Source organism: Impatiens glandulifera, chromosome 1, assembly GCF_907164915.1.
Source record: "Impatiens glandulifera chromosome 1, dImpGla2.1, whole genome shotgun sequence".
Classification (NCBI taxonomy): Eukaryota; Viridiplantae; Streptophyta; class Magnoliopsida; order Ericales; family Balsaminaceae; genus Impatiens; species Impatiens glandulifera.
Window position 1 is genome coordinate 116604092 of NC_061862.1, and position 24804 is coordinate 116628895.

General features: G+C 35.6%; 1 protein-coding gene across 1 annotated transcript; it reads left to right on the forward strand.

Annotated features, from left to right (window-relative positions):
* The first annotated feature begins 7612 nt into the window (after nt 1–7612).
* On the forward strand, nt 7613–9255 carry LOC124919642 (protein ASPARTIC PROTEASE IN GUARD CELL 1-like). Its single transcript, XM_047459935.1, has one exon. It carries the CDS (start codon nt 7651–7653, stop codon nt 9079–9081), a length of 1431 nt encoding a protein of 476 aa, XP_047315891.1. The 5' UTR covers nt 7613–7650; the 3' UTR covers nt 9082–9255.
* Nucleotides 9256–24804: the final 15549 nt, after the last annotated feature.

A 24804-nucleotide genomic window follows, 5' to 3' on the forward strand; every position in this document is an offset into this window, starting at 1 on the left:
ACCCAAAAAGATACAACTTTTTTGGTCCCAAACAAGTCAAATAAAAACTAAAATTAGGAAGAACCTTTAAGCCCCAGAAAAAACTCCGTTTGAATCTCCGACGTGAGTTTGATGAACCTGCGTGACTGTAGGTGAAAGTCTGCTACAAGAATTTCTCTTTCTTCCTCTCTTTTAATTTTTGACTTCTTCTTCTTAATGACGGCTGCCGCTCTTTTAATACTGGAGCAATTAGGTTATAACATAACCCTTTAAATATTATAATACCCTTAATGAATTAAAAGTGAACTTGAACCCTATTGGGCCTTTTTCATAGTTGGGAGCCCAAATAAAACCCAACAAACTCCCCCCTCACAACTATGGGAAAGATGTTGTCAACCCGGCGGTTGAACAACAAAACTTGAACTTGTTTAGTGGTAGTGCCTTAGTCATCATATCGGCGCCATTATCGTCTGTATGCACCTTTTCTAAAATCAACAACTTTTCATCTAACGCATCCCGTATCCAATGATACCTCACATCAATATGTTTAGATCTAGAATGAAATGTTGAATTTTTCGCTAGATAAATAGCGCTTTGACTATCGCAGAGAAGCACATACCTTTCTTGCACAATATCAAGTTCAAATAATAACTTCTTAACCCAAATCAGCTCCTTACAAGCTTCCGTAGCTGCAATAAGCTCAGCCTCCGCGGTTGACAATGCAACACACTTCTGTAGTCTCGATTGCCAAGAAATAGCTCCCCCTCCAAAATTAATCAAATAGCCTGAAGTGGATTTTCTTGAATCAGCATCACCTGCCATATCGGAGTCGGTATAACCAACTAAATTTGGATTCTCATTTCCAAGGCAAAGTTTCATACTTGATGTGCCTCTAAGATATCTCAATATCCATTTCACCGCTTCCCAATGTTCTTTACCCGGATTTGAAAGAAACCTGCTGACAGTACCAACAACATAAGCTAAATCTGGTCTCGTGCTAACCATAGCATACATAAGACTACCAACAGCTGAACTATAGGGAACATTCTTCATATATTCCTTCTCATCATCATTTGAAGGACTATATTCGGAGCTCAATTTAAAATGAGCCGCTAAAGGTGTGCCGACACTTTTAGCATTCTCCATATTGAATCTTTGTAACACTTTCTCAATATATTTTTCTTGAGACAACCATAACCTTTTCATCTTTCTGTCACGACTGATTCTAATTCCAAGAATCTGCTTTGCTTGTCCAAGATCCTTCATTGCAAAGGATTTCCCTAGGTCTTGTTTCAACCTATCAATTCTCGCAGCACTTTGACCAACAATAAGCATGTCATCAACATAAAGTAACAGAATAACAAAATCATAAAGAGAGAATTTTTGCACAAACACACAATGATCGGAAGTAGTCTTTTTATATCCGTGCTGCTTCATAAATAACTCAAACTTCTTGTACCATTGTCGTGGAGCTTGCTTCAATCCATACAAACTCTTATTCAACTTGCAAACACAATTCTCTTTACCCTTGACCTCAAAACCATCAGGTTGATCCATATAAATCTCTTCCTCTAAATCACCGTGAAGAAAGGCCGTCTTCACGTCCATCTGTTCAACTTCCAAATCAAGACTAGCTGCCAAACTCAATATAGTTCTGATTGAAGTCATCTTAACAACAGGAGAGAAAATTTCGTCAAAGTCAATTCCCTTTCTTTGACTAAACCCTTTGACAACCAAACGAGCTTTGTATCGTGGAGCTGAAGTATGATCATCTTGCTTCAGTCTGTATACCCACCTGTTCTTCAAAGCTTTCTTTCCTTTTGGTAATTCTACCAACTCAAAAGTATGATTATCATTTAGAGATTGCATCTCATCTTTCATAGCATCAACCCATTTATGCTTGGATTCACTATCCATAGCTTCTTCATATGACTCTGGCTCTCCCCCATCGGTCACTAAAACATATTCATTAATAGAATATTTCGTAGAAGGTTGTCTATCTCTTGTTGATCTTCTAGATGGAATTGTAGATAATTCCTCCTGCTCGTTACTAATATTCTCCACTTGAACGTCATGTTCATCTTGAGAATCATCCTGTTGCAACTGATTTTCTGTTGAATTAGGTGATTCAGATAATTGAACTGGATCTGAATCTATCCAATCACCTTTTTCCTTCAACTCACTATTTTTAGCTTTATCAATGTTTTCAATAGTCTCATCTTCATAAAAGATGACATCACGACTTCTGACAAGCTTCTTTGCAACTGGATCGTATAATCTGTAACCAAATTCATCTTGGCCATAACCCAAGAAAATGCATTCTCGACTCTTTACATCCAACATTGATCTTTCATCCTTTGGAATATGAACAGAGCACCTGCATCCAAATACTCGTAAATGATCATACGAAATATTTTTACGAGTCCATACCTTATTTGGAACTTCACCGTCCAAAGCAACTGTAGGACTCAAATTAATAACATGTACTACAGTGAGTAATGTTTCACCCCAAAACGTTTGAGATAACTTTGCTTCTGAAAGCAAACATCTGATCCTCTCAACAATTGTTCTGTTCATCCTTTCTGCAAGACCATTCAACTGAGGAGTCTTTGGAGGTGTTTTCTGATGTCTGATCCCTTGTTGTCTGCAATAGGCATCAAATGGACCACAATATTCACCACCATTATCACTACGAATGCACTTGATCTTCTTCCCGGTCTCTCTTTCAACAAGAGCATGGAACTCTTTGAACTTGTCTAAAACCTCGTCTTTAGACTTTAAAACATATACCCAAAGCTTCCTGGAATGATCATCAATAAATGTTACAAAATAAAGAGCACCACTAATAGTTCGTACCTTTAAAGGACCACAAACGTCTGAATACACCAGCTCTAAGACTTTTGACTTTCTTGAAGGAAGATTATGCTTGAACGATACTCTAGTTTGTTTTCCAGCAACACAATGAGAACATTTCTCCATATCGGTCTCACTCAAACCAGAAATAGCATTTTTCTTAACCAACAGATTCAATCCCTTTTCACTGATGTGACCAAGTCTTCTGTGCCATAATTTAGAAGCATCTTTACTCCGTACAACATTCACACTATCCTTGCATATCGAAGTTTGCATCAAATATAAATTAGAATATTTCTCTCCTCGAGCTATAATCAAGTTACCTTTAGAAAGTTTCCATTTTCCAGAACCAAAACTATTCGTGAAACCATCATCATCAAGTTTTCCAGTTGATATCAAATTCAGCCTAATATCTGGAGCATGTCGAACATCCTTAAGTAGTAATTTTGACCCATTACCAGAATCCAAGCAAACGTCACCAATACCAATAACCTTACTTAAGCCGTCATTACCCATCTTCAATACTCCAAAATCACCTGAAGTATAAGACGTAAAATAGTCTTTCCTTGGCGTAACATGCAAGGAAGCTCCGGTGTCAAACACCCAACTCGACTCATTACATACAAGGTTAATTGTATTCTCATCGTGGACAGTTACAAGATCATTTGAAGTCGCTATTGACACGCGATCTTCACCAGCATCTTTATTTTGATTAGATCCGCTCATTTCGCGTTTCAACTTAAAGTAGTCTTTCTTAATGTGCCCCCTTTTACCGCAATAATAACATTCAGTTGACTTGTACTTGGATTTGGAATTACTTCGACTCTTATGTCTCGCATTGTCTTTTCCACCCACGTTCATCTGTCTCCCCCTATTTTCAGTAACCAACACATTTGAATTTATCGAAGACCCTTGAGATTTTCTTCTTAATTCCTCATTCATGACGCCACCTTTGGCCATCTGTAGAGTTACTGCACCATTAGCAACAGAATTACAAAGAGAAACCTTAAACGTTTCCCACGAATCGGGTAGAGTAGTCAATAACCAAAGTCCTTGAACATCATCTTCAAACTTAATTCCCATGCCTGACATCTGATCAAGAACACCTTGAAACTCATTTAAATGATCAGCCATAGAAGCACTATCATTATATCTTAAATGAATTAATTTCTGAAGCAAGAATAATTTATTACTTCCAGTCTTTGAAGCATATAAATTTTCAAGTTTATTCCATAAAGATTGTGCATTTGTCTCATGTTGGATGTGGTTGTAAACATTCTCTTCAACAAACTGACGAATAAAACCACATACCTGTTCATGCTCAAAATTCCATTCCTCGTCAGATTTGGATGCAGGTTTCTCACTACCAAAAACGGGTAAGTGTAAAGCCTTAACAAATAACAAATCCTTCATCTTTCCTTTCCAAATTTGATAATTTGAACCATTGAGCAAAATCATCCTACTTGTGTTTATCTCCATAATTCAATCAAGTCATAAACAGCTAACCAAGCTCTGATACCACTTGTTGGGAAAAACGTATATTTTATTCCCTACTTGATTGAAAAACTTAGGAGCAAATAAAGCACAAGTAAAAGCGGAAATAAATAACACAATGCACACACGAAATTTTTACGTGGAAAACCTCCTTAAAACAAGGAGTAAAAACCACGGGACTTTACGTCCAGTTCAAGCTTCACTAAAATCAGAGTTGGGAATACAATCAAGGTATAACAACCTTTAATACCGCAAAAAGATAAAAGGGCATACCCAAAAAGATACAACTTTTTTGGTCCCAAACAAGTCAAATAAAAACTAAAATTAGGAAGAACCTTTAAGCCCCAGAAAAAACTCCGTTTGAATCTCCGACGTGAGTTTGATGAACCTGCGTGACTGTAGGTGAAAGTCTGCTACAAGAATTTCTCTTTCTTCCTCTCTTTTAATTTTTGACTTCTTCTTCTTAATGACGGCTGCCGCTCTTTTAATACTGGAGCAATTAGGTTATAACATAACCCTTTAAATATTATAATACCCTTAATGAATTAAAAGTGAACTTGAACCCTATTGGGCCTTTTTCATAGTTGGGAGCCCAAATAAAACCCAACAGAATATTCAGTTACAACTTCTTAGAAAATAACAGAATTCGGTTTGTAAAACATAAAGGGAAAACAAAACAAAATATTAAAACAAACGGAAATCTGGCCCACGTGCACAATAGGACCGAGAAAGGGTGTCGAGAAAGGTTGCTGGAATTATTCTAGGACCGAGGCCTTAATTTGGAGACCCTAACAGAATCACAAAAAACCTTTGTCCCAATGAGAGAATTTTTAAGATCGTAAAAGGTAAGTGGAATCTGCAAATAAATGAATATTAAGAAGAAAAAAAACATAATTTGAAAAGCAAACAAGAACATGATTAAAAAACTATACATAAAGACAATACCAAGAATTAGTGAATCATATAAAGAGAGGTAAACATGTGTCGTACACCATGGTCACCATAAAGTTCAAACAACCATTCTTTATTATTAGAATCTTCTTGTTGTGGACTAAAACACATTTTGTTGGTCAGCATAAATGAGATGACTCATTTGGTAACAGTTGGTCATCATTTTTTGGACTAACACACAACCCTTAGAATACTCAAATTAAGAAGTAACAATCTTGGCCCTCAACCCATATACAAATAGTGTTTCAAGCATCAAAGTATATTTACAGAAATCAGTTTAATATTAGCAGCTTAAGAAAGAATACAAGTAGAATCAATGATTTCAGATAGAACCTAATAAGTTCAAGCAATAAAGTGGTGTTCTAAATATCATTAAGATTCTAAAAAGAAACCTTTTATCTTTAACCCTAGAAACATTTTTAGTATCAAAATGAAATCTCGACAAATAGATAAGATAGATATCAACATCACTAGCTTCAAAATTAAATATTTCTATTTTTTGGAGTGAAAGCAAGTATTTCCATATCAACAATCTTCTTCAAAAAGTAAAGATAAAATGCATGAATTTGTAAGGGTGTTAGTAGATAGAATATTTACAAAATTTTCAAACATCAACTGTAAGTCGATTCTTGGAATCAAATTTACTATAGCTTTTTTCCTTGATTCATTCACATGTATAACCTGTAAATAAATATTGAAAATTTGAGACAATTAAAGCTCCCAATCAGTGCAAGAACCAATATTCTTTGAAGATATATAAGGACAGAAACTCTAAAAGGAAATCATCAATAGCCTAGCTGAAAAATAGAAAACAGATTACCTGCGCAAGTTCACGTATATACTTCCCATTCTTGACACGAGCCCAACTGCCAACAAGAATTTTACTAAATTTGCTCCTGACAGAGAGTAAATGGACCACTTCATTCTTTGGAATAGGTGCAACTTGGTTTAGTACAAAGATTCTTACCATGCCTACAATTAAAAGACATAATTATCCAGATAGTACACTAATATAAGGATAGTAATGCACTTTTACATGCAAGTGTTGTACTACAAGGACAAATTTTCAACCCCTTCAAAATATTTAAAATAACCACACTTTAAATTTGATTTGTTGTGGATGTTGACATTTATAACATCCACAATTAAAAGACAAAATTATCTTCCATATAAATAGTAATCTAGTGATAGTGATGCACTACAAGGACAAATGATATGAAGAAAATGCTTGGAAATTTTATGGACTTATTAAATTTCAACAGCCTTCACAAAATTTAAATAACCAGCCTTGAAATTAGATTTGTTGCAAATGTTGACATTTATAACAGCTTTATTGCAAATTAACAATTTATGTGTCTAAATAGTTGATTTCAGATGGGCACGTTCAATATAACTATAGTATCAATTTCTCTCAAAATATCTAACGCATCCATTGAATGAAGTAGATGCTCGGATCGGCCTACTACTAGGTTTAATGATTCCAACTCAAGATTTTGAATATCTGAATTATCCTTCACCTTATCGATTCTGTCATTAACAGAGCTAGTTCTAGATTCTCCTCTATATTTAATCTTGACCAACGAGAATTCTTAACTTGGAGAGTCGGTTCCGTTGTTTTGCGATGGAGTCTTAGAGAGTTCGAAGCGGTAGAGTAGAGTTGGAGAAGAGACTCTCATTTCTATAACTTGGAATATGTAAGGTTTATAAGTTGAGAAAAAGAATAAATAAGTTAAGCAAGAAAACAAATAGGCTAGGCCCAATGGGTTATGAGCCTATTAAAATAAATATAGATTTAACATATTATTTTATAACTAAAATATTAAACAAATATAGGTTTAATGTAATATTTTATTTATTTTTAGTTTATATTATTTACTTTTTTTTATTTTTTATATAATAATTAAATAAAAGACAGGGGTTAGTTATGGTATAAAAAATGAATAATTAAATTTTAAATTTAATAAAATTTTAAGTTAAATTTAATTTTTTAAAATTAAAATAATAAAATAAAATATTTATAAAGTTAAAAAGTAAAATATAAAGAATATTAAAATTTTGAGTAGCTAAATTATAAGAGGTTATTAATAAGTAGGTATATGAAAAAATTTAATAAAGGTTGGGTATATATTTAAAGGTTGAGAAATTTTTTTAACTTTTGATTTTTACCGACGCTTAATATGCGTCGTCAATTATGGGTGGCCGAAGATACATTTTGATTTTGATGGAGTGGATAATTATCTAAAAATTAAATATACGGGAGAGTAAGTCTTCTTCATTTACAAAATAATAATAATAATAAATTTGAAAACCAAAATATATGGCCCATAGCCTCATTACTTTAAGGAATACTCTCTTTCTCAATCCATAAAAAAAATGGAAAAGATGAAGTTCTTACATACTCTCTATGCTCTCCTCACTCTATCTCTATACATTCACACTCCTATCATCTTTGCTAACAACAGTCCTCAATCAGATTCCACCACCTCCATCCTCGATGTCTCATCTTCTCTACAACGAACCCTCCAATTAGTTCTCTCTTCCGATTCCGATCGACAGCAAGGAACTGTCAAAAGACATGGCCGGTCATCTCTTAACCTGTCAACCATCTCTCTCTCTCTTCACCCTCGCTCCTCCCTCCACAAACCTCTCCACAAAGATTATGCCGCCCTCACTCTCTCCCGTCTCAACCGCGACTCCACCCGCCTCCAATCCATCTATTCCTCCCTCCAATTCAACAACCCAAAATCTTTCCAAACGCCGCTAACTTCCGGCGTAAGACTAGGCAGCGGCGAGTACTTTTGTCGAATCGGCATCGGAACCCCTCCGAGGGATTACTACATGGTAATCGATACCGGAAGTGATGTGAACTGGTTACAGTGTAAATCCTGTGTGAACTGTTATCAACAAACTGACCCGATATTCGACCCGATAAACTCATCTTCATATAGACAACTCTCATGCGGGTCAACCCAGTGTCTTGCTCTTCAGGTCTCGGCTTGCAGAGTCAACTCGTGCCTGTACCAGGTTTCGTACGGAGATGGGTCGTTCACGGTCGGGAACTTCGCCACCGAAACGTTATTGTTCGGGAAGTCATCGATCCCGAACGTTCCGATTGGTTGTGGTCATAATAATCAGGGTTTGTTTGTATCCGCCGCCGGAATTATCGGTCTGGGCGGCGGGACTCTCTCGTTACCCTCGCAGTTGAAAGCGAAGTCGTTTTCGTACTGTTTAGTTGACCGCGACTCGTCGGGCTCATCGACCCTCGAGTTCAACTCAGTTACCCCGGTTGACTCGGTGTTTGCCCCGTTGATACGAAACCCTAAAACCCGAACCTACACTTACATAGGGTTAACCGGAATTAGCGTGGGGGCAAGGCCGGTTACAATTCCTCCGACGGTTTTTAAAATCGATAATACGGGTCGGGGAGGGACTATTATAGATTGTGGGACCGCGGTGACTCGGCTTCAAGTTGGAGCGTACAACCCTGTTCGGGATGCGTTCCGTCAGCTGACTCAGAATTTGACGTCAGCTGACGGGGTTTCGATTTTCGACACATGTTACGATTTTTCATCGACGCCGACTGTTATTGTGCCTACGGTTTGGCTTGTTTTCGAAGGGGGGAAGATTTTAAGACTTAAACCGGATAATTATTTGGTGCCGGTGAACTCGGGTGGGAAGTTTTGCTTTGCGTTTGCACCAACGGATCGACCTTTATCGATATTAGGTAACATACAGCAACAGGGCACACGTGTGAGTTATGATTTGGTGAACTCGGTTATAGGGTTTAGTCCGAATAAATGCTAAAAAAAAAAATTGAGCATTAAAATGTATTACATGAATGAATGAATGAAGTAGTTGGATTTGGGTAATAGTTGGGATAATCAATAATAATTGTTATACTATTATTGTTGGGAAACAAGAGCATGTGAGTTTGTTTTGTTGGATTTAAATAAAATGGGACCATCTATTTATGTCGCATATAGGTACTGTTTATTATACTAAGAATTTTCTTCGCCCGTGACAATGCTATGTGCTGTATATTTAACTCATTTGGAGGTCGGTGAAATAACAAAGTAATCAAATTTATTTTTGATATTTTACCAAGACTATTACTTTCTCAACATATAAATCAAATTTGACCAAATGTAAATTTTTTATTCAAATAATAAATTACTTTTACTCCATTCCCTTCAACAATTAATTTTAAAATATTAATATTAAGAATATTTAAAATGAATCATGAATTATTTTTCCAAATTAGAATTGTAATACATTTTTTATCTAATAAAAAATTCAAGTTAACTTTAGTTTTGATATAAGTTAGAAATCTTTACAACTAAAATCAATTTAAAAACCATAAAAAAAAATTTAGGACCTAATTCTTTACAACAGATTTGATCAAGCACTTAATTCTAGACATTGAATATTAAAACAAAAAATGAAAACTTGATTGGATCAATCACATAAGTTAAATGATTCGATACTGATTGCACATTTATATTCTTTTGAAAATTGTTGCGAGAATAACATAACTATATAATTAAATTTGTAAATTTTATTTTAATAAATTAAAATACACATTTAATTTTATAAAAAAAAAATATCATGAAATAATGTCATAATGAATAATACTTTAATAGAATTTAATGTCAAATTTAAAAGGTTGTAATATATAATAATAATAATAATAATAATAATAATAATAATAATAATAATAATAATAATGCATAATTTTAAAGTGTCTGGATGGTTGGTCGAGAGCTGTAGTTAATTTTAATATATACGTGAGAGTAAATGGATACTTGGTTGGATTGTGGGTTAACACGCCCATAAACTTAAAAAAGTTAAAAAAGTTAAAAATGTTATATGTATATTTCAAATTTGCAATATAATAAAACAAGTACAACCATTTAACCAACTAGGTTAATAAGACTTTAAATTTTCAATTCAATACAAAATTTGATGAACATGGAACATTCTTAACAATACAAGTTCAAAATTTTAATTAACTAATTATATTTATATATAGTAATGCTTAATTTCAAAGGGTTTGAATTGTCGGGTCGAGAGGTGTGGTTAATTTGGATATATATGTAAAATTAAATTAATACTTTGGTCGGATTGTGGGTTAACTCGCCCATAAACTTAAAATGGTTAAAAATAAAATTAAAAATATTATATGTATGTTTCCAACTTTCAACATAACTGTAAGCACTAAGAATCTACACTCCAATTTATAATATTAAAATAATTATTTTGAATTATTTTTAAATAAATAAGATCAAAATAATTAACTCCGTGGCTAAAAAAATATTTAAAACAATTAATTAGGGATTAATTAATGTGTTAATTAATCAAATTAATTAAGGAATAAGGCCAAAATAAAAAAATAAAATTATTTAGTATAAATGTTGTACCCATAATATCCCAAAATAATTTTAGAATAATTAAAGGATAAAAATAAATAATTTAGAGTGAATTTTGTATCCAATTCACCTAAAAGAATTATTTATTTAAATCCTAAAATTATAAAAATAAATAATAATAATAATAAACCGGTAAAATATTTACCATATTAATTTTAATATTTTCTGTATTTAAAAATATCAAATTTAAAACCAAAAGGGTGAAAGAAAAATCAATTTCAAATAAACTCTTAAGGTTTTAAATAATATATATATAAGTCTATAATTGGGTGTAGCCGAAAATAGACGGATTCGGTGCAGATGAAACAACGTCCATTAGATGGATATTGGAAATGCATCCAATCCCCAAGAGAAGGCCGCGTAGCCGGTTGTAGCCAAGGAGACACGCGTCCGGACACACGAGATCAGCAAACAGATTGTTAGCGTCGGCTGGTTCTTCCAGCCGCTGATGGAACGCTTGGTCACTAACGAACCTCCAACAAAATGCCAAAAATAGATGAAACGACGTCGTTTTTGGCTCTGATCTTCTTCTTCATCGTGACGCCGCGAGGATAAGGATCAACAATCGTGTTGATCTTTGTTTTTTGGAACTCTGTCATTAGTGGACTGTTTTGACTCATTCAAAAGCCAAAATGATCACGCTGAGATCGTGATCATTCCCCCTACGAAAATAGGCCTTGTCACGGCCTATTCCAGCGACTACTAACCAAGAACAGCCAAAACTATTAATTGTTTTTCTTGATTCAGGCCACTAGGTTTCGTGAACCGACTTAGGATGAGTATAAAACTCTCCTCAAGTGATTCCGAAGCTAACAAATCAACACATCTCCCTTAAATTGAAGAAATTCAAAATCCGCCATTAAAGCTTCAAAGCTTCGAATTTTTTGAATTTCTATTTAAGGCTTGGAAGCTCGGATCTATGCATATAGAAAGCTTCCAAAATGATCAACGAGTGCTCTCCAATCCTTGGTAGAGTTACAATCATTCTCTAATTCATATTTATAGTTTGAATTTGAAATTTTTATATTTCAAATTTCAAAAGCATGTAGGCTTGCTTTTTATGTGATTTTATGATTGAATATTGATCATATGATCATTTAGAAACTTTCTAGATAGGTTAGAATCGATCAATCGATCTAATAAACAAAAACCCAAATTTGAAGTTTCAAAATAAAAAACAGCATCCCCTCTTCTAGTCTAGCGACAATAAGAGATGGATACTAACCTTAAGTTCTTGGGTTCGAGCCAGTCAAGCGGTAATTTCTACGCCTAGTTAAATGGTTAAGTGTGTTTACGGGCTACATAATTAATCTGTTGTCTCATTTTTTGAGTTTAAGAGGGAGCCATGGTTGTGGGGTGTCATACTAGTTCTCCTTTAATTCCAAAAAAAAAAAAATCAAAAACGGGTTTGATGTTCTTGGGTTATTTCGATCGAATCACAATCTAGAAAGCTTCCTGACATGATTGTAATGATGTTGGGAAACTGTTTGGATCTTGTTTGATCCATCCCGACCATGTTTGATCAAGATCAAAATTTTCAAATAAAATCAAAATTTTGATGTTCTTGAATTGGTTAAAACAAACACCGGTATTCTTGTTTTGGTACCAATCAAGTATATGTGATATAAGAAAGCTATTGCATAGCTCATTTCACTTCAAAACATCTTTAAAATAAAAAAATCCAATTTTTTATCATAAACTATTTTGAATAAATTGATCATCATCCAGGTCAATTGATACATTGAGGTGATGATCAATCTGTTCCTAGGAGCTTTGTGAAGCTACCCAAACTCTTAGATCAAATAATCAGAACTAAAAAAATTAATTTTTAAAATGATGTTCTTGGTGTACTTGGGCCAAGTCCTTTAGGACCAAGCACCGAGAGGTAGGACTGATAATCCTCGGTCCGGTCCAAAACCTATGACCAACAAAATCGACCTAGGATCGAGACCAATGACCAATGTTATTGAATTAGGACCAATGACCCCTTCCACCATTTCTACCACCTCGATCACTACCGCGACCTCCACCTCTTTTGGTTGGTCTGCAACTTCCTTCCTCAACGACTTTTCTTTTTGATCTGGTGCCTGTCGAAGCACCTCCTCTTAATCTACTACTTCTACTGCCTCCTTCTCTTGAGCTTCCTTCCCCCTTTTTAATATTATCAACATCAATGGCAATAAGGTTTTTCTCTTTCTCAGTGGTAGTTTCAACATCTTCCATGGCTTGAATTGATCTTGCAAAGGACTCAGCTTGTTCCATACGTTCAACGTCAGCTCTATTCATGAAATTGGTCATCCGAACCATTTGACCTTGAACAAGATTCATTCCAGATATGATTTCTTGATGAAGATTCAGGTTGAATTCCCTTTCTTCCTCAAACCTTTCGGACTGTCTTTTGAAGAAGTTCTTTTCAAATTTGGAATACGTATTGTTGACGATGTTGATCTTATAAGTGTTTCTCTTCATGGTCTTCTCCAATTCTTTCTGAGTTGTAAGAAAATAAGAGAATTCTTTCTTGTTTGAGTTATGACCCTTCTCTAGTTTTCACATTCTAGACTGCATGTCCAACATATTCTTTTAAAGTGAATGCATCATTTCCGCCATAGATACTAACAACTTTCCACTTTCACGAGGATTTTCTTCAGTAGATGACATCTCTGGAGGGCTGACTGGAGTAGTTCTAACGGGACTTACATGAGTATGAGCCTACATAGAGTGCTCTAGTTCATCTGCCTCAGATTCATCCCTCGACTTTTCTTGATCTTTGAAAAATATTAGCAGCTGTTATTTCAGGAGAGGATCGAGGAGATGGTGAGCCGGGAGTGAAGCATTGTGATAACAGTAGACCTTCTAACGAATTATCATTGTTTTCTTGTCCCCCCTCAGTTGAAGGACTCTTATCAAATTCGTCTTTTTTCGAGGGTTCCCCTCAGATTGTGCTTCACTAGGCTGATCAGCCTCTATCTCTTTCTCTGGAGATTTTTCTGCCTCTAGACCAAGGGTTTCCAGTGCTTCTAATTCCCAGTTCAATGAAGTGAGCAGCAGCATGCTCTTCTTCCGGTAAAATCAAATTATTATCCTCAGAGATTTGCATCGGCTCGTCTTCATCTGATGGATTATAAAATGGATTCACCCCTAAACAGTTGGCATCGTGAACAAATTTGAGAACAATTGAGCTATAGTTTTGCAAGATTTGATCAAGTCTCTTTAGGGCCTTTTCTTCTATAGCATAATTTCTTTCCAACGGATTGAAATTTGCTTTTCTTGCTTCGAGCATAGGAAAAAGAGCTCGACCTCTGATATTGGCTTCTACCAATTCTTTCCTCTTGAGAGGTTTATAAACCTCATAGGTTTTAGCCCATTTCAGGACTCGTTTCTCCACGTTGACCAGCTCAACCACTTTTCGATGACACCTTTTCCTTTAATAAGTTGATCAAATCTATTGGTCATTATGTTTATAACCCAGGTATCGAAGATGTTAATTTTCGCAGCTGCTTTCGCATTGGCTTGATCCATCATTAGATTGACAATGCAAGTTGCTTCTAAAACTTCCTCATTAAATTAGGTTGCGATAGCCTTGCCCTTTCCAATAACCTCAACAGGTTTAGGAATTGGCCTTGGTTCACCGATAGATATGCCAACAGCTCCCTTGGTGGCTCTTATGATTTCGTGAGGAGTTAAGGGCTTGGAAAAATGCCCTGATAAATCATTAGATTGTACTTCTTTTCCCGCGACAACTGACTTTTCTTGAACACTTTTAAATACCGGTGACTCAACATTTGGCATAATAGGAGCCTATTCAGACATTACAACAACAACAGAGGTAGGACAACACCCTACTCTGTTTCGACAGACACAATAACTTCAACAGCTATAGGATTATTTGGGCGGACAGGAGACTGAATCCTATCAATAATTTCAACATTTGGACCAACTGGCTCAACAATTGGCCCAACAGCATGTTCCAATACAGGAACAAAAGTAGATACAAGTTGTTCCAACATAAGAACACTAAAATTTGGCACTTCGGCTAGAGAAGGAGGAGGAGTTACCTTCAAGGGAGCTTTGGATGATTTAGATTCCTTAGGCGCCTTTAACTTTTCACCTATTGAAATAGAGGTTTTTGCCGGCTTTTTCAATTGGCTGGCGGATTGAGAAAGCGGAGACATTGGGATGGCTGCAAGTCAAGAGGGACCTTGCTTTGCTTTGCTTTGGAATCGACCACCCCATAATCTTTCTTCAAAGAGCTCTTTTGGCTATTAGAGCTAGCCTCCGATTCGTTAATAGTTCTTGCTCTTTTATCCCCCGTAGAGAGAATACAGGCTTCTGGTTGCTTGGAACGAGTGACAGATTTGCGACTCGTCTGTTGACTAGACGTGCTAGAGAAGGACTCCTTTGAGTTATTCATTCTTGTGAGGGTATTGGCAACGACAAAGATGTTAAACACACGACTAGTATGAATAGCCTCTCCTTCTCCCATAGGAACCCCAAATATTCCAGAACTCAACTGAGTTGGGCAGCGAATCCCACACTCTCCTTGTTCTTAGAATTAATCGACCCAAACAGATTAGAAAAGAGCGTCGAAGCCCAATTGATTTGAATGCCCTTTGAGATAGCCGTCATATAGTCAAATCGATCCTGACTATAGAGATGAAAGGAACATGCTCTTCCTTGAAGAGCCTTCGTAACAATGTCGTTCAAAAGGATGAAATGGGGTTTGAGAACTTTCTTACTTCCATTTAGCCTGATTTCCGAACCGTCGGCCGAAAAAGCAGTCTTCATTTCCTTGATAGTTTCCACTAGAAGATGAAGATTGAACGTGTGGCCCTCCGATGGAAGTTCAAAGAACTCCGCATAAGACGCCTCATCAAATGAGATAACCATTTTGTTCATAGTTGCAGAAATTGAATCACCAACCATGGTTGCCGATTTGAAGAACTCTCGAACTTCCTTCTCATAGAAAATAAACGGGCCGCCAAGATACTTTCTGAGGCCGGAATACTCCAAGGATCGGAACATGTCAACCACTTCCTATTGATCGAAAGCATACACCGAGGAGAAATCCACCTACAAAGTGAAGTGACCAAGGGTAATCTTTTTGTTAGCCATTTGAGAGAAGATGAACAGACTCAAGATGAACAAAGTTCTTAAGAGAGAAGTTTAGAGAAATCTAGGGTTATTGAGAGGTTTGCGAGCGTAAATGTTTCAATCGCATGCAATATGTCCTTAAATAGACTTCGAAGAGTCGCATGGCTTAACCGTCACTTTTCATAAAGGTATGACCCATTAATTAATGTTAGAGGTCTTTTCCCACAGAGTCATCATTAAATTTAGGGGTATATTAGTCATTCTCTTTTAACTTTAAAGATATGTGTCTTCATATTGTTTGAAAATGACTATTTTAATGTTTGAGCGGGAGAGTTAGATGACACGGCATAGAGGACAGCTATTCTTGATCAGTCTAATAATACACATAGTTAAACGTTTTTCTCACTTCTACAATCCACATGATCTACGCTTCTATTAGACGCAGGCGTCTAATACCGTGTCTTATAGATATCTAAACGTCTATTAGATGTCGACGTCTAATTACGCATGAGCAACACGTATTAGACGTGTGTTTGGTTAAACGTGAGCATCCAATTGCTCTTGTCTTATAAACTTCTAAATGTCTATTAGACTTTAACGTCTAACCGCGCATGTTATTTAACCAAGACAATTTATCTTAGAGACACAGAGTGTGTAAGTAAGAATACATCTAAGTACTTGCTTTTTCTTTTAGACGACCTCGTCTAATAGACTGATTAAAACTTTAGTTTGTGTGCATCTTTATTTATACAATAAATTTCCCTCTCAATTTATGCATGTACAAAAAGAATAAATAAATATTTTGAGGTCCTTAAGACCAAAAATATTTTAAAACTGAAAACACTTAGTCCTTAGGAGTGGAAAAAGCCATTGTTGATCTTCTAGAGCATATACTCAGAAGAGTATGCTCTAAACATCCTTCCTGCAGCTTCCCTGTATCGTCTACACAATAAAATATTTACAAACTTTGGTACCCACATTCACTTGGGTCCTCGATCAATCAGTCCCTTAGGAATCCATATTTGAGTTATTTTTATGGATTTCCCATTTTGTTTTGTGATTAATGCGTATGATTTTGACTTAGCAGACATCTTTCTGCTAGCCACTGATCCCTTATCTTTATAGGATGCTAGATGCATCTAACTTAATTTTCAGCTAGATAACAGTAGGCGAAACATAAGTTATTTCATCATTCAAAGCTAATCCTCATGGATTGGATCAGTTTCAGTGTCAGTTAGACTCCCTTTGACAAAACTTATTGGTTTAAGATTGTCAGTTGCTGAGTTTAACTTTTTACAGGACTGGTTTGGGTCATTGCTATCAAATCCTAGATCGGATTTAGATCCAACTGGTTTCAACAGACTAATCTGATATTTGACAGCTTCTCCAGACCTTGTCCAAGCGCTAACAATATAATTTAACCTTTTGTTTTCAGAAAAGAGAATTTGTATCTGTTCTTTGAGCATCTCATTCTCTGATGAGATCTCGACCTTGCCATTTTCAATAATGTTTGATTCTAGAGTTTGAGATAAAATAGGTTGAGACATTTCAGAGGAAGATTTTATTTCATTCTAGGATTTTGATAGATTTCTGTACTCTATGACCATGTCATTTAGTGTAGCTACCAATTCTTCCCTTGAAAATTTTTCAGAAAAGAAGTCAAATACCTCAGATTTTTGAGCTTCTTCTTCTTCTCTTGCCATGAAGCAAGTAACTTCGTCATCATTACTGTCGCTGGATGATGAATCAGAATCACTATAGTTCCTTTTGTTCTTCCTATCGCCTGCCAAGAGAGCCTTTAGCTCCTTTTCTTCGTCCTTCTTCTTCTCATCGCGTTTTGGCTTTCGACATTCCGATTGGTAATGACCTAAAATACCACAGTTAAAACACTTAACATTAGATTTAGATTTCTTATTTTCATTAGTATTTGTGGAGCCTAAGTTAGAATTGCTCTTCTTCATGAAGTTGCCAAACTTCTTCACGAAGAGAGACATATCATCGCTACTAAACTGTTGGGAAACTGTCTTCACATTAGGGGAAACAAGTGGCTCTTCTGCAGTCACCAAGGTTTTGGTAATGATGGTGGATGACAGTTGATCTTCTTCAATCCTTGAGTTCCACTCGAACTTATAGGCCTTGAGATCAGCAAACAGATCGAAGAGCCTGATCTTATTGAGGAATTTGGATTCCCTTATTTCCATCGTCTTTATGTCCCACTCCCTTGGTAAAACTTGCATGACCTTGATGGAAATCTCCTTGTTGTTGTAGGTCTTGCCAAGAATGGATAGGGTGGTTGCTGAACCTTGTGTCAAACTCAGTCATTGTTTCTCTAGGACGCATTTTAAAGCTGTCGAACTGCTGAGTGGCAAACATAATTTTGTTCTCTTTGGTTTGCTTATTTCCCTAACACAGTTGGGTGAGTCTGTCACAAATCTCCTTGGCAGTTTCACACTCGATTATGTAGTTGAACATGATATCATCAAAATATCTGTACAGAACGTACAATGCCATGTTGTTGAGGTTGTTTCTCCTCTTATCTTCGCTAGTCCATTCGGATTTCTCCTTTTCGATCTTGATGGGACCATCTGTGATAACACTCCACATGTCATCATGAAGAGAGAAAAGGTGAGAATGGACTCTTTTCTTCCACACAATATAGTATTCTTTTGAGAACGTAGGGATTGCGGTAGCACTGGAATCTTTGGATATGATCGACATTCTTGGTGATAGCTTGAGAATAGAAACAGGGCTCTGATACAAATTGATAGGATCAGTGTAATCAATAGAGACGGGGGTCTAACTATTGATGACAACTTCTGGAAAACAGTTTGATAGAAATCTTGTTAGAGATTAATATCACTTTCTATTCTTCACAAACTTTGCAAACTCTTGAAGCGATTCAAGTGCGGAAACGTTTGCTTAGGTTTGAATCTATGAACCAATCAGATAAGGAAAGACAAAATGTAAAATACACAACAAGTTTTTTATGGATATTCGGAGCAAACTCTCCTATGTGACCCCTTCTTCCAACCACCAGAAGGATTTACTATACTTCTTTGAATCAAATATAGTTTACTGGCTAGCTAACTGTTGAACAGAATAGACTCTATTCAACTTACAATATATTTAAGAATATCACTTATCTAGACATATTTTGATTCTCTCTTGAACTTGAAGATGTACAGATCAGAAAGTGCAAGAGTATAAGATTGATAGCAAGTAAGACTGATACAAACTTGCTAAAAACTTCTCACTCTTAGCTCCTTGTGTTGTATTGACTGTTGTCCTTGATGATCTATATATAGAGTCAGGACACCAACAGTCGAATCTTCTAGATGGACACGTGGCAAGCGCCCATTGGAAAGCCTCCATAGTACAAGAGTACAACAGACTCTATGCACAATGATCGTGGCCGTACCAAACTGGTAGTGCACCGAATATTCTTCTAGAACTGTCCTTTACTGAATAAGTAGTGGGAGGAATATTCGCATACGTGGCGTTCATTCATTGGATACAAATAGCTGGCGTACCGGTCTACACAGATGAGTGGAGCAGGAGTAGCGTACAACTAGTTGATTGTGGGTAGACATATGCTAACTTTAAACAACTGCTGAAGCGGGGTATTAGACATGCTCCATTAGACCACCAAGTCTAATGGAATTAGACTGCACGTCTAACTACATATTACGTCTAATTAGCCAGTTTCAGTTCATGTCTAATTTATCATATTTTTGATGCACCTGCACAAAAACAATTAGACGGCTTAGCTTCATTTTCATCAAAGTTTTACTAATACATCATTAAAATAACGTTAGTCAAACTAATTTGACCCAACACAGACTAATAGTTCTATTGTACCCTTTTCCTACACTAGAAACTTCTTCCTCTTCGCCTTTCTTGGAACTTTTGTATTCTTTGAGAATGATAGTCAGGTAGTTCTTTCTCTCTTTCGAAATACACATTTGAGAGGCATTGTGCCATTTCTCGAGGTACCTCATATAGGCCTTGTGATTGATTGACCTGTCTATAGTGATGCGTTTCTCATATATGGAGGCATAAAATCAAGACTAAACTATTTATAGAAGTCTTGAGTGTAGTAAAATGTTCCAGGCCCATAAGCATGATCATGGGTATGTCGTCCATCATGTATGTCATTCTCTTAATGGGGTACCATGGGAGCAAATCCCTGACTTCATCGTCACTTTTTACGAGTGGTACAGTCGAAGCTTTTCTCATCCTTTGATATTGAATAGAGGGAGATAATACTTCTCTGGGACATACTGGTAGCAAGCATCCAAGCTTGTCAAGCAACTAGATGTAAAGGACTAGAGGTGAGAATATTTTTCTCACAGAAGAGGTTAAGAATAATTTGTTCAAACCCATTAAATTTTAAGCCAAAATGATACCCGAGGGGTCTTTGTTTCTCTTACGCATGTGGTATGCTACTTCTAAGATTTTGGAAGATGGCTTATCATCTGTTGAAGCCATGAAGAAATGGACCAACATGTCTGTCATTGTTATCAGAGAGGATCCCATGGTTAGATGAACTTGTCCGTTCCTAATTTCCATTTTTGTCTATTTTGGGAAGTTAATGACATTGTTTTTGTGGATTGCATTGAATGTTGTATATTCCTCTTGTAAGAGCTTCCTTATAGACATTGTTTCTACACGTGGGTTGAGTTGTAGAACATTTTTGTTGTCAATCATCAAGATAGCTCGGAATTTCTCTATGGTTGGGACATGGTCCTCTCTCCCATATAATAAATCATATCCTGTGTGTGGACCCATCTTCTTTGCATTTGCATCATGAAGTTAAGGTTTATTTTGAAATGTATAAACTTCATGATGGTGGTTAGTCCGTAAATCGCATGCTTCCACTAGTTTTTGTGGAAGCTTTCGACCCATGGGAGTAGCTCCACTTCCGTTAGTATGGACATCGTCTATGATCGGAAAATTGAATATTGTTAAACATGCATTAGTATTGAAAGGAAGGAACATGTTCAAAATTCTCACTTAGACTATATATGCATACACATAATACATATATAGTAGTCATATAAGGGGTTGTAGTGACAATGTCTTTTGGTTGTCTGGGCACGAAAAACAATCAACTTGGTTTGAGTATCCAGAATTTTATTCTAAGGGTAGAATTGATAAGAGAGTCTCATTCACCAATAGTGGAAGGGGTAAACCCCTGCCATAAACCAGGGAATATTAACTCAATTGGGAATTTACCCCAACCTCCACAATGCATGTATTCTATCGATCCCGATTACCTAGTTTTTCCTCTCGTAATATCACTTAGTTTGTAATAAGTTGTCATTCCACATTGATAATCTTTGTACGTAAGTGTCTTGTAAGGTGTTGTACCTTACTAGACAAACGTATTAAGTGTGAATACGTGATACAAACGTTTTAAAAGTCAAGTTTATATTTTTAAAGTTAAACATTTAATCCAAAGCAAAGTCGCCAAAAAGCTATAACCCCCCACCCCCCACACACACACTAGATGTCCCACAACTTAGTACGTGCCCTTTTGGGGTAAGTGGCAATACGGGACCTTGGGGAAGCTCGATGGCTCAGCGGGTTTAACCTCGGTTGGCATGCCTAGGGCAGCTCGATGGCTCAACGAATTTAACCTCGGTTGACGTGCCTATGCCTCCCGAGAATCCCATAGCTCAATACGTGTAATAGCACGTGGAAATATGAAATTTGAGCTTCTCGATAAATCCAACCTCGGTTTGCGGACCATGCATCATTTTAAATTAAAACATTATTTTAAAAGATTTTGATAATATTTGACCGCTTCTAAAAAGTAATCGTGTAAAAACGATTAAATTTTGTTCAAATTTGAATAATATGGGGAATTGTTTTAATTAAATAACAATTTAATTTCTCTTAATCAAATATGATTAACTCAAGCAAATATTATTTATTTGAAAACAGAGTCGTCAATTGATTTCTAGAAAACTAATAAAAATGTGCACGTGTACAAATGTGTCTTATACTAGAGTTTTGTGTTGGTTCGAAGTTTGGTGATACTCGAGAAATGACTTTCGCGCTTCATCATTCATACTCGTCCGAAGACAGTCTCTACTTTATAAACTTGGCTTTTGAAAATCGGATGTAAAACGTTTTGAGTTTTTTAACCAATTATTCTTCCGGTCCTAATCATGTTTCTAGGTTTTAGCGTTATTTAAAATATTGAAAAAATAATATTTAATTGTTGGTACATGTTACGTTTGGTAACTATGGTGGAAATACCTAAAGAATATTAGTCATTTTTAAGGATGTTAGGGTTTAGAAATAAACACTAAATGGAGTCAAAATAATTATTTGAGAAACATCTCAAAGATATTTTGAAACTATTTTCTAACCTCTCAGGATAATTTAAAAATGGGTTGGGGTTCCAAAATTACAAAAATAATTTTGAATTTTGGAAAGTGGAACCAAACGGGCCTAGGATAGGAATCCTAATGGCTATGTTCGTTTTTATCGGTCGGGGACCGGAGAGACTCGATCTAGGCCAAGGAAGCTCTTAAACGGGGTTCGGGATACTCAGTTAGAGGACGGGATTCCCTAGGATAGGGTGCCAAGAACACTCAATCCTTGACTGAAATTACCAGTCCAGTAGTGAAAAACCTACCGGTCTTGGACTGGCCTAGGACTAGGTTTCTCGGTCAAGGTGCAAAAACCTCTCGGTGTGGGCTAGCTCTAGGCTAAGATCCTCGGTCTTGGGTTTGGGAAACTCGGTTCTAAGGTTGGAACTCTAGATCCCAAGTCAGATTTCTCGGTCCTAAGTGAAATTCCTTGATCAAATTTCTCAGTCCTAGCTCAAGAACACCAGTCCTAGGACTCAGTCCTAACTCAAGAACATCGATCATTGGTCTTGGTCCTAGGTTGATTTTGTTGGTCCTGCCTTTTGGACAAGACCGAGGATTCGAGGTCCTCGGTCCTACAAAACATGGTCTAAGAACACCAAGAACAACATTTAAAAAATAGTTTTTTAGCTCCATTTTTTTGATCCAAGAGCTTGTGTAGCTTTACAAAGCTCCTAAGAATAGATTGATCATCATCTAAATATATCAATCGATCTGGATGATTAATTTGTTCAAAACAAGTTATGATCAAAAATTGGGTTTTTGATTTTTAAAGTTTTTATAAAGTGAAGGAGTTATGCAATAACTTCCTTATATCTTATATATTTGATTGGTACCAAAACAAGAACACTAACTATTCATTTTGACCAATTCAAAAACATCAAAATTTCGTTTTATTTGAAAATTTTGTTTTTAATCAAAAATGATCGGGATGGATCAAACATGACCCAAAACGCTTCCCAACATCATTACAATCATGTTAGGAAGCTTTATAGGATGTGATTCTATTGAATTTAACCCTAGAACAATAAACAAGTTTTTTTTTATTTTGAAAATTTTAATTGGGTTTTTGTTTATTAGATCGATTGATCGGTTTTATCCTATTCAGATAATTTCTTAATGATCTTAGGATCAATATTCAGTCATCAAATCACATAAACATCAAGCCTACAAGCTATTATAGTTTGAAATATAAAAATTTCAATTTCAAAATATAAATTTGAATTAGAGGATGATTATAACATTACCAAAGATTGAAGAACACTCTTTGATCCTTATAGAAACTTTCTAGATGCACAGATCCGAGCTTCCAAGCCTTAAAAATAAATTTTAAAAAATCCAAAGCTTTGAAGCTTTAATGGCGAATTTCGAATCTCTTCGATTTAAGGGAGATGTGTTAGTTGGTTCTCTCCGGAATAACTTGGGGGATGTTATTTATACTACTCCTAAGTCGATTCAGTAAGCCTAGTGGCTTGAATCAGCCAAAATCCATTAATGGTATTTTGGTTGTTCTTCCCTCCACTTGCCTGAGTAGGTCGTGATGAGGCCTACAAGCATAAGGGGAATGATCACGAACTTAGCGTGTTCATTTTGGCTTTTGAATGGGTCAAACCCATCAACAAACATATGAGTTTTAAAAAGCCAAAATCAATTTGTGTTCTTCATGTTTATCCTCACGGCGTTGCGATGAAGAAGTCAACCGGAGCCAAAACGACGTCGTTTCGTCTATTTTTGGTGTTCCGTCTTGACACCATTGGCGTCTTGGGCGGTCTGTTACCATTCTAGCTAACGGACGTCTCTTGATTGGATGCTCCGCGTGCGTGCGCTTCCTCGGCTACAATCGGCTAGGTGGAACGCTCCTGGGCGTTGGATGAAAATCCAATGCAAATTCAACATTTCCGGTTGCAACTGTAGCTTTTTCTTTTAGTTTCGGCTACACCCGATTATATATATACATTTTTTTATTTAAAACCTTAATAGTTTATTTGAAATTGATTTTTCTTTCACTCTTTTGGCTTTGAATTTGATCTTTTTTAAATATACAAAATATTAAAATAAATATGGAAAATGTTTTACCAAATTTATTTTTTATATTTTTAGGATTTAAATAAATAATTCTTTTAAATGATTTGGATATAAAATTCAGTGTAAATTATTTATTTTTGTCCTTTAATTTTTTTAAAATTATTTTGAGACATTATGGGTACAACATTTATTCCAAGTATTTTTTTTTTAATTTTGGCCCTAATCCTTAACTAATTTGATTAATTAACACATTAATTAATCCTAATTAATTGTTTTAAATAAGTTTTTGGTCATGAGGTTAATTATTTTGACTTTATGTATTTAAAATTAATTATTTTAATATTATAAATTGGAGTGTTGATTTTTAGTGATTACAATAATCTAATAATATTATGTTTAAGACGTGTATGCTAGACTTGTCATTTACTCTAAATTTGTCCAATTTTATATTACTATCACAATAACTAGAAATATGTTTTTAGACAATCTTGGAATATATTCTAATGAGCATGATCATTCATTCATACATATTTATCATTTAAGTATTCTTTTGTGAAAAATATTATTTACTTGGCTAACTAGTATACAAAAGTGTGTTTGAACTA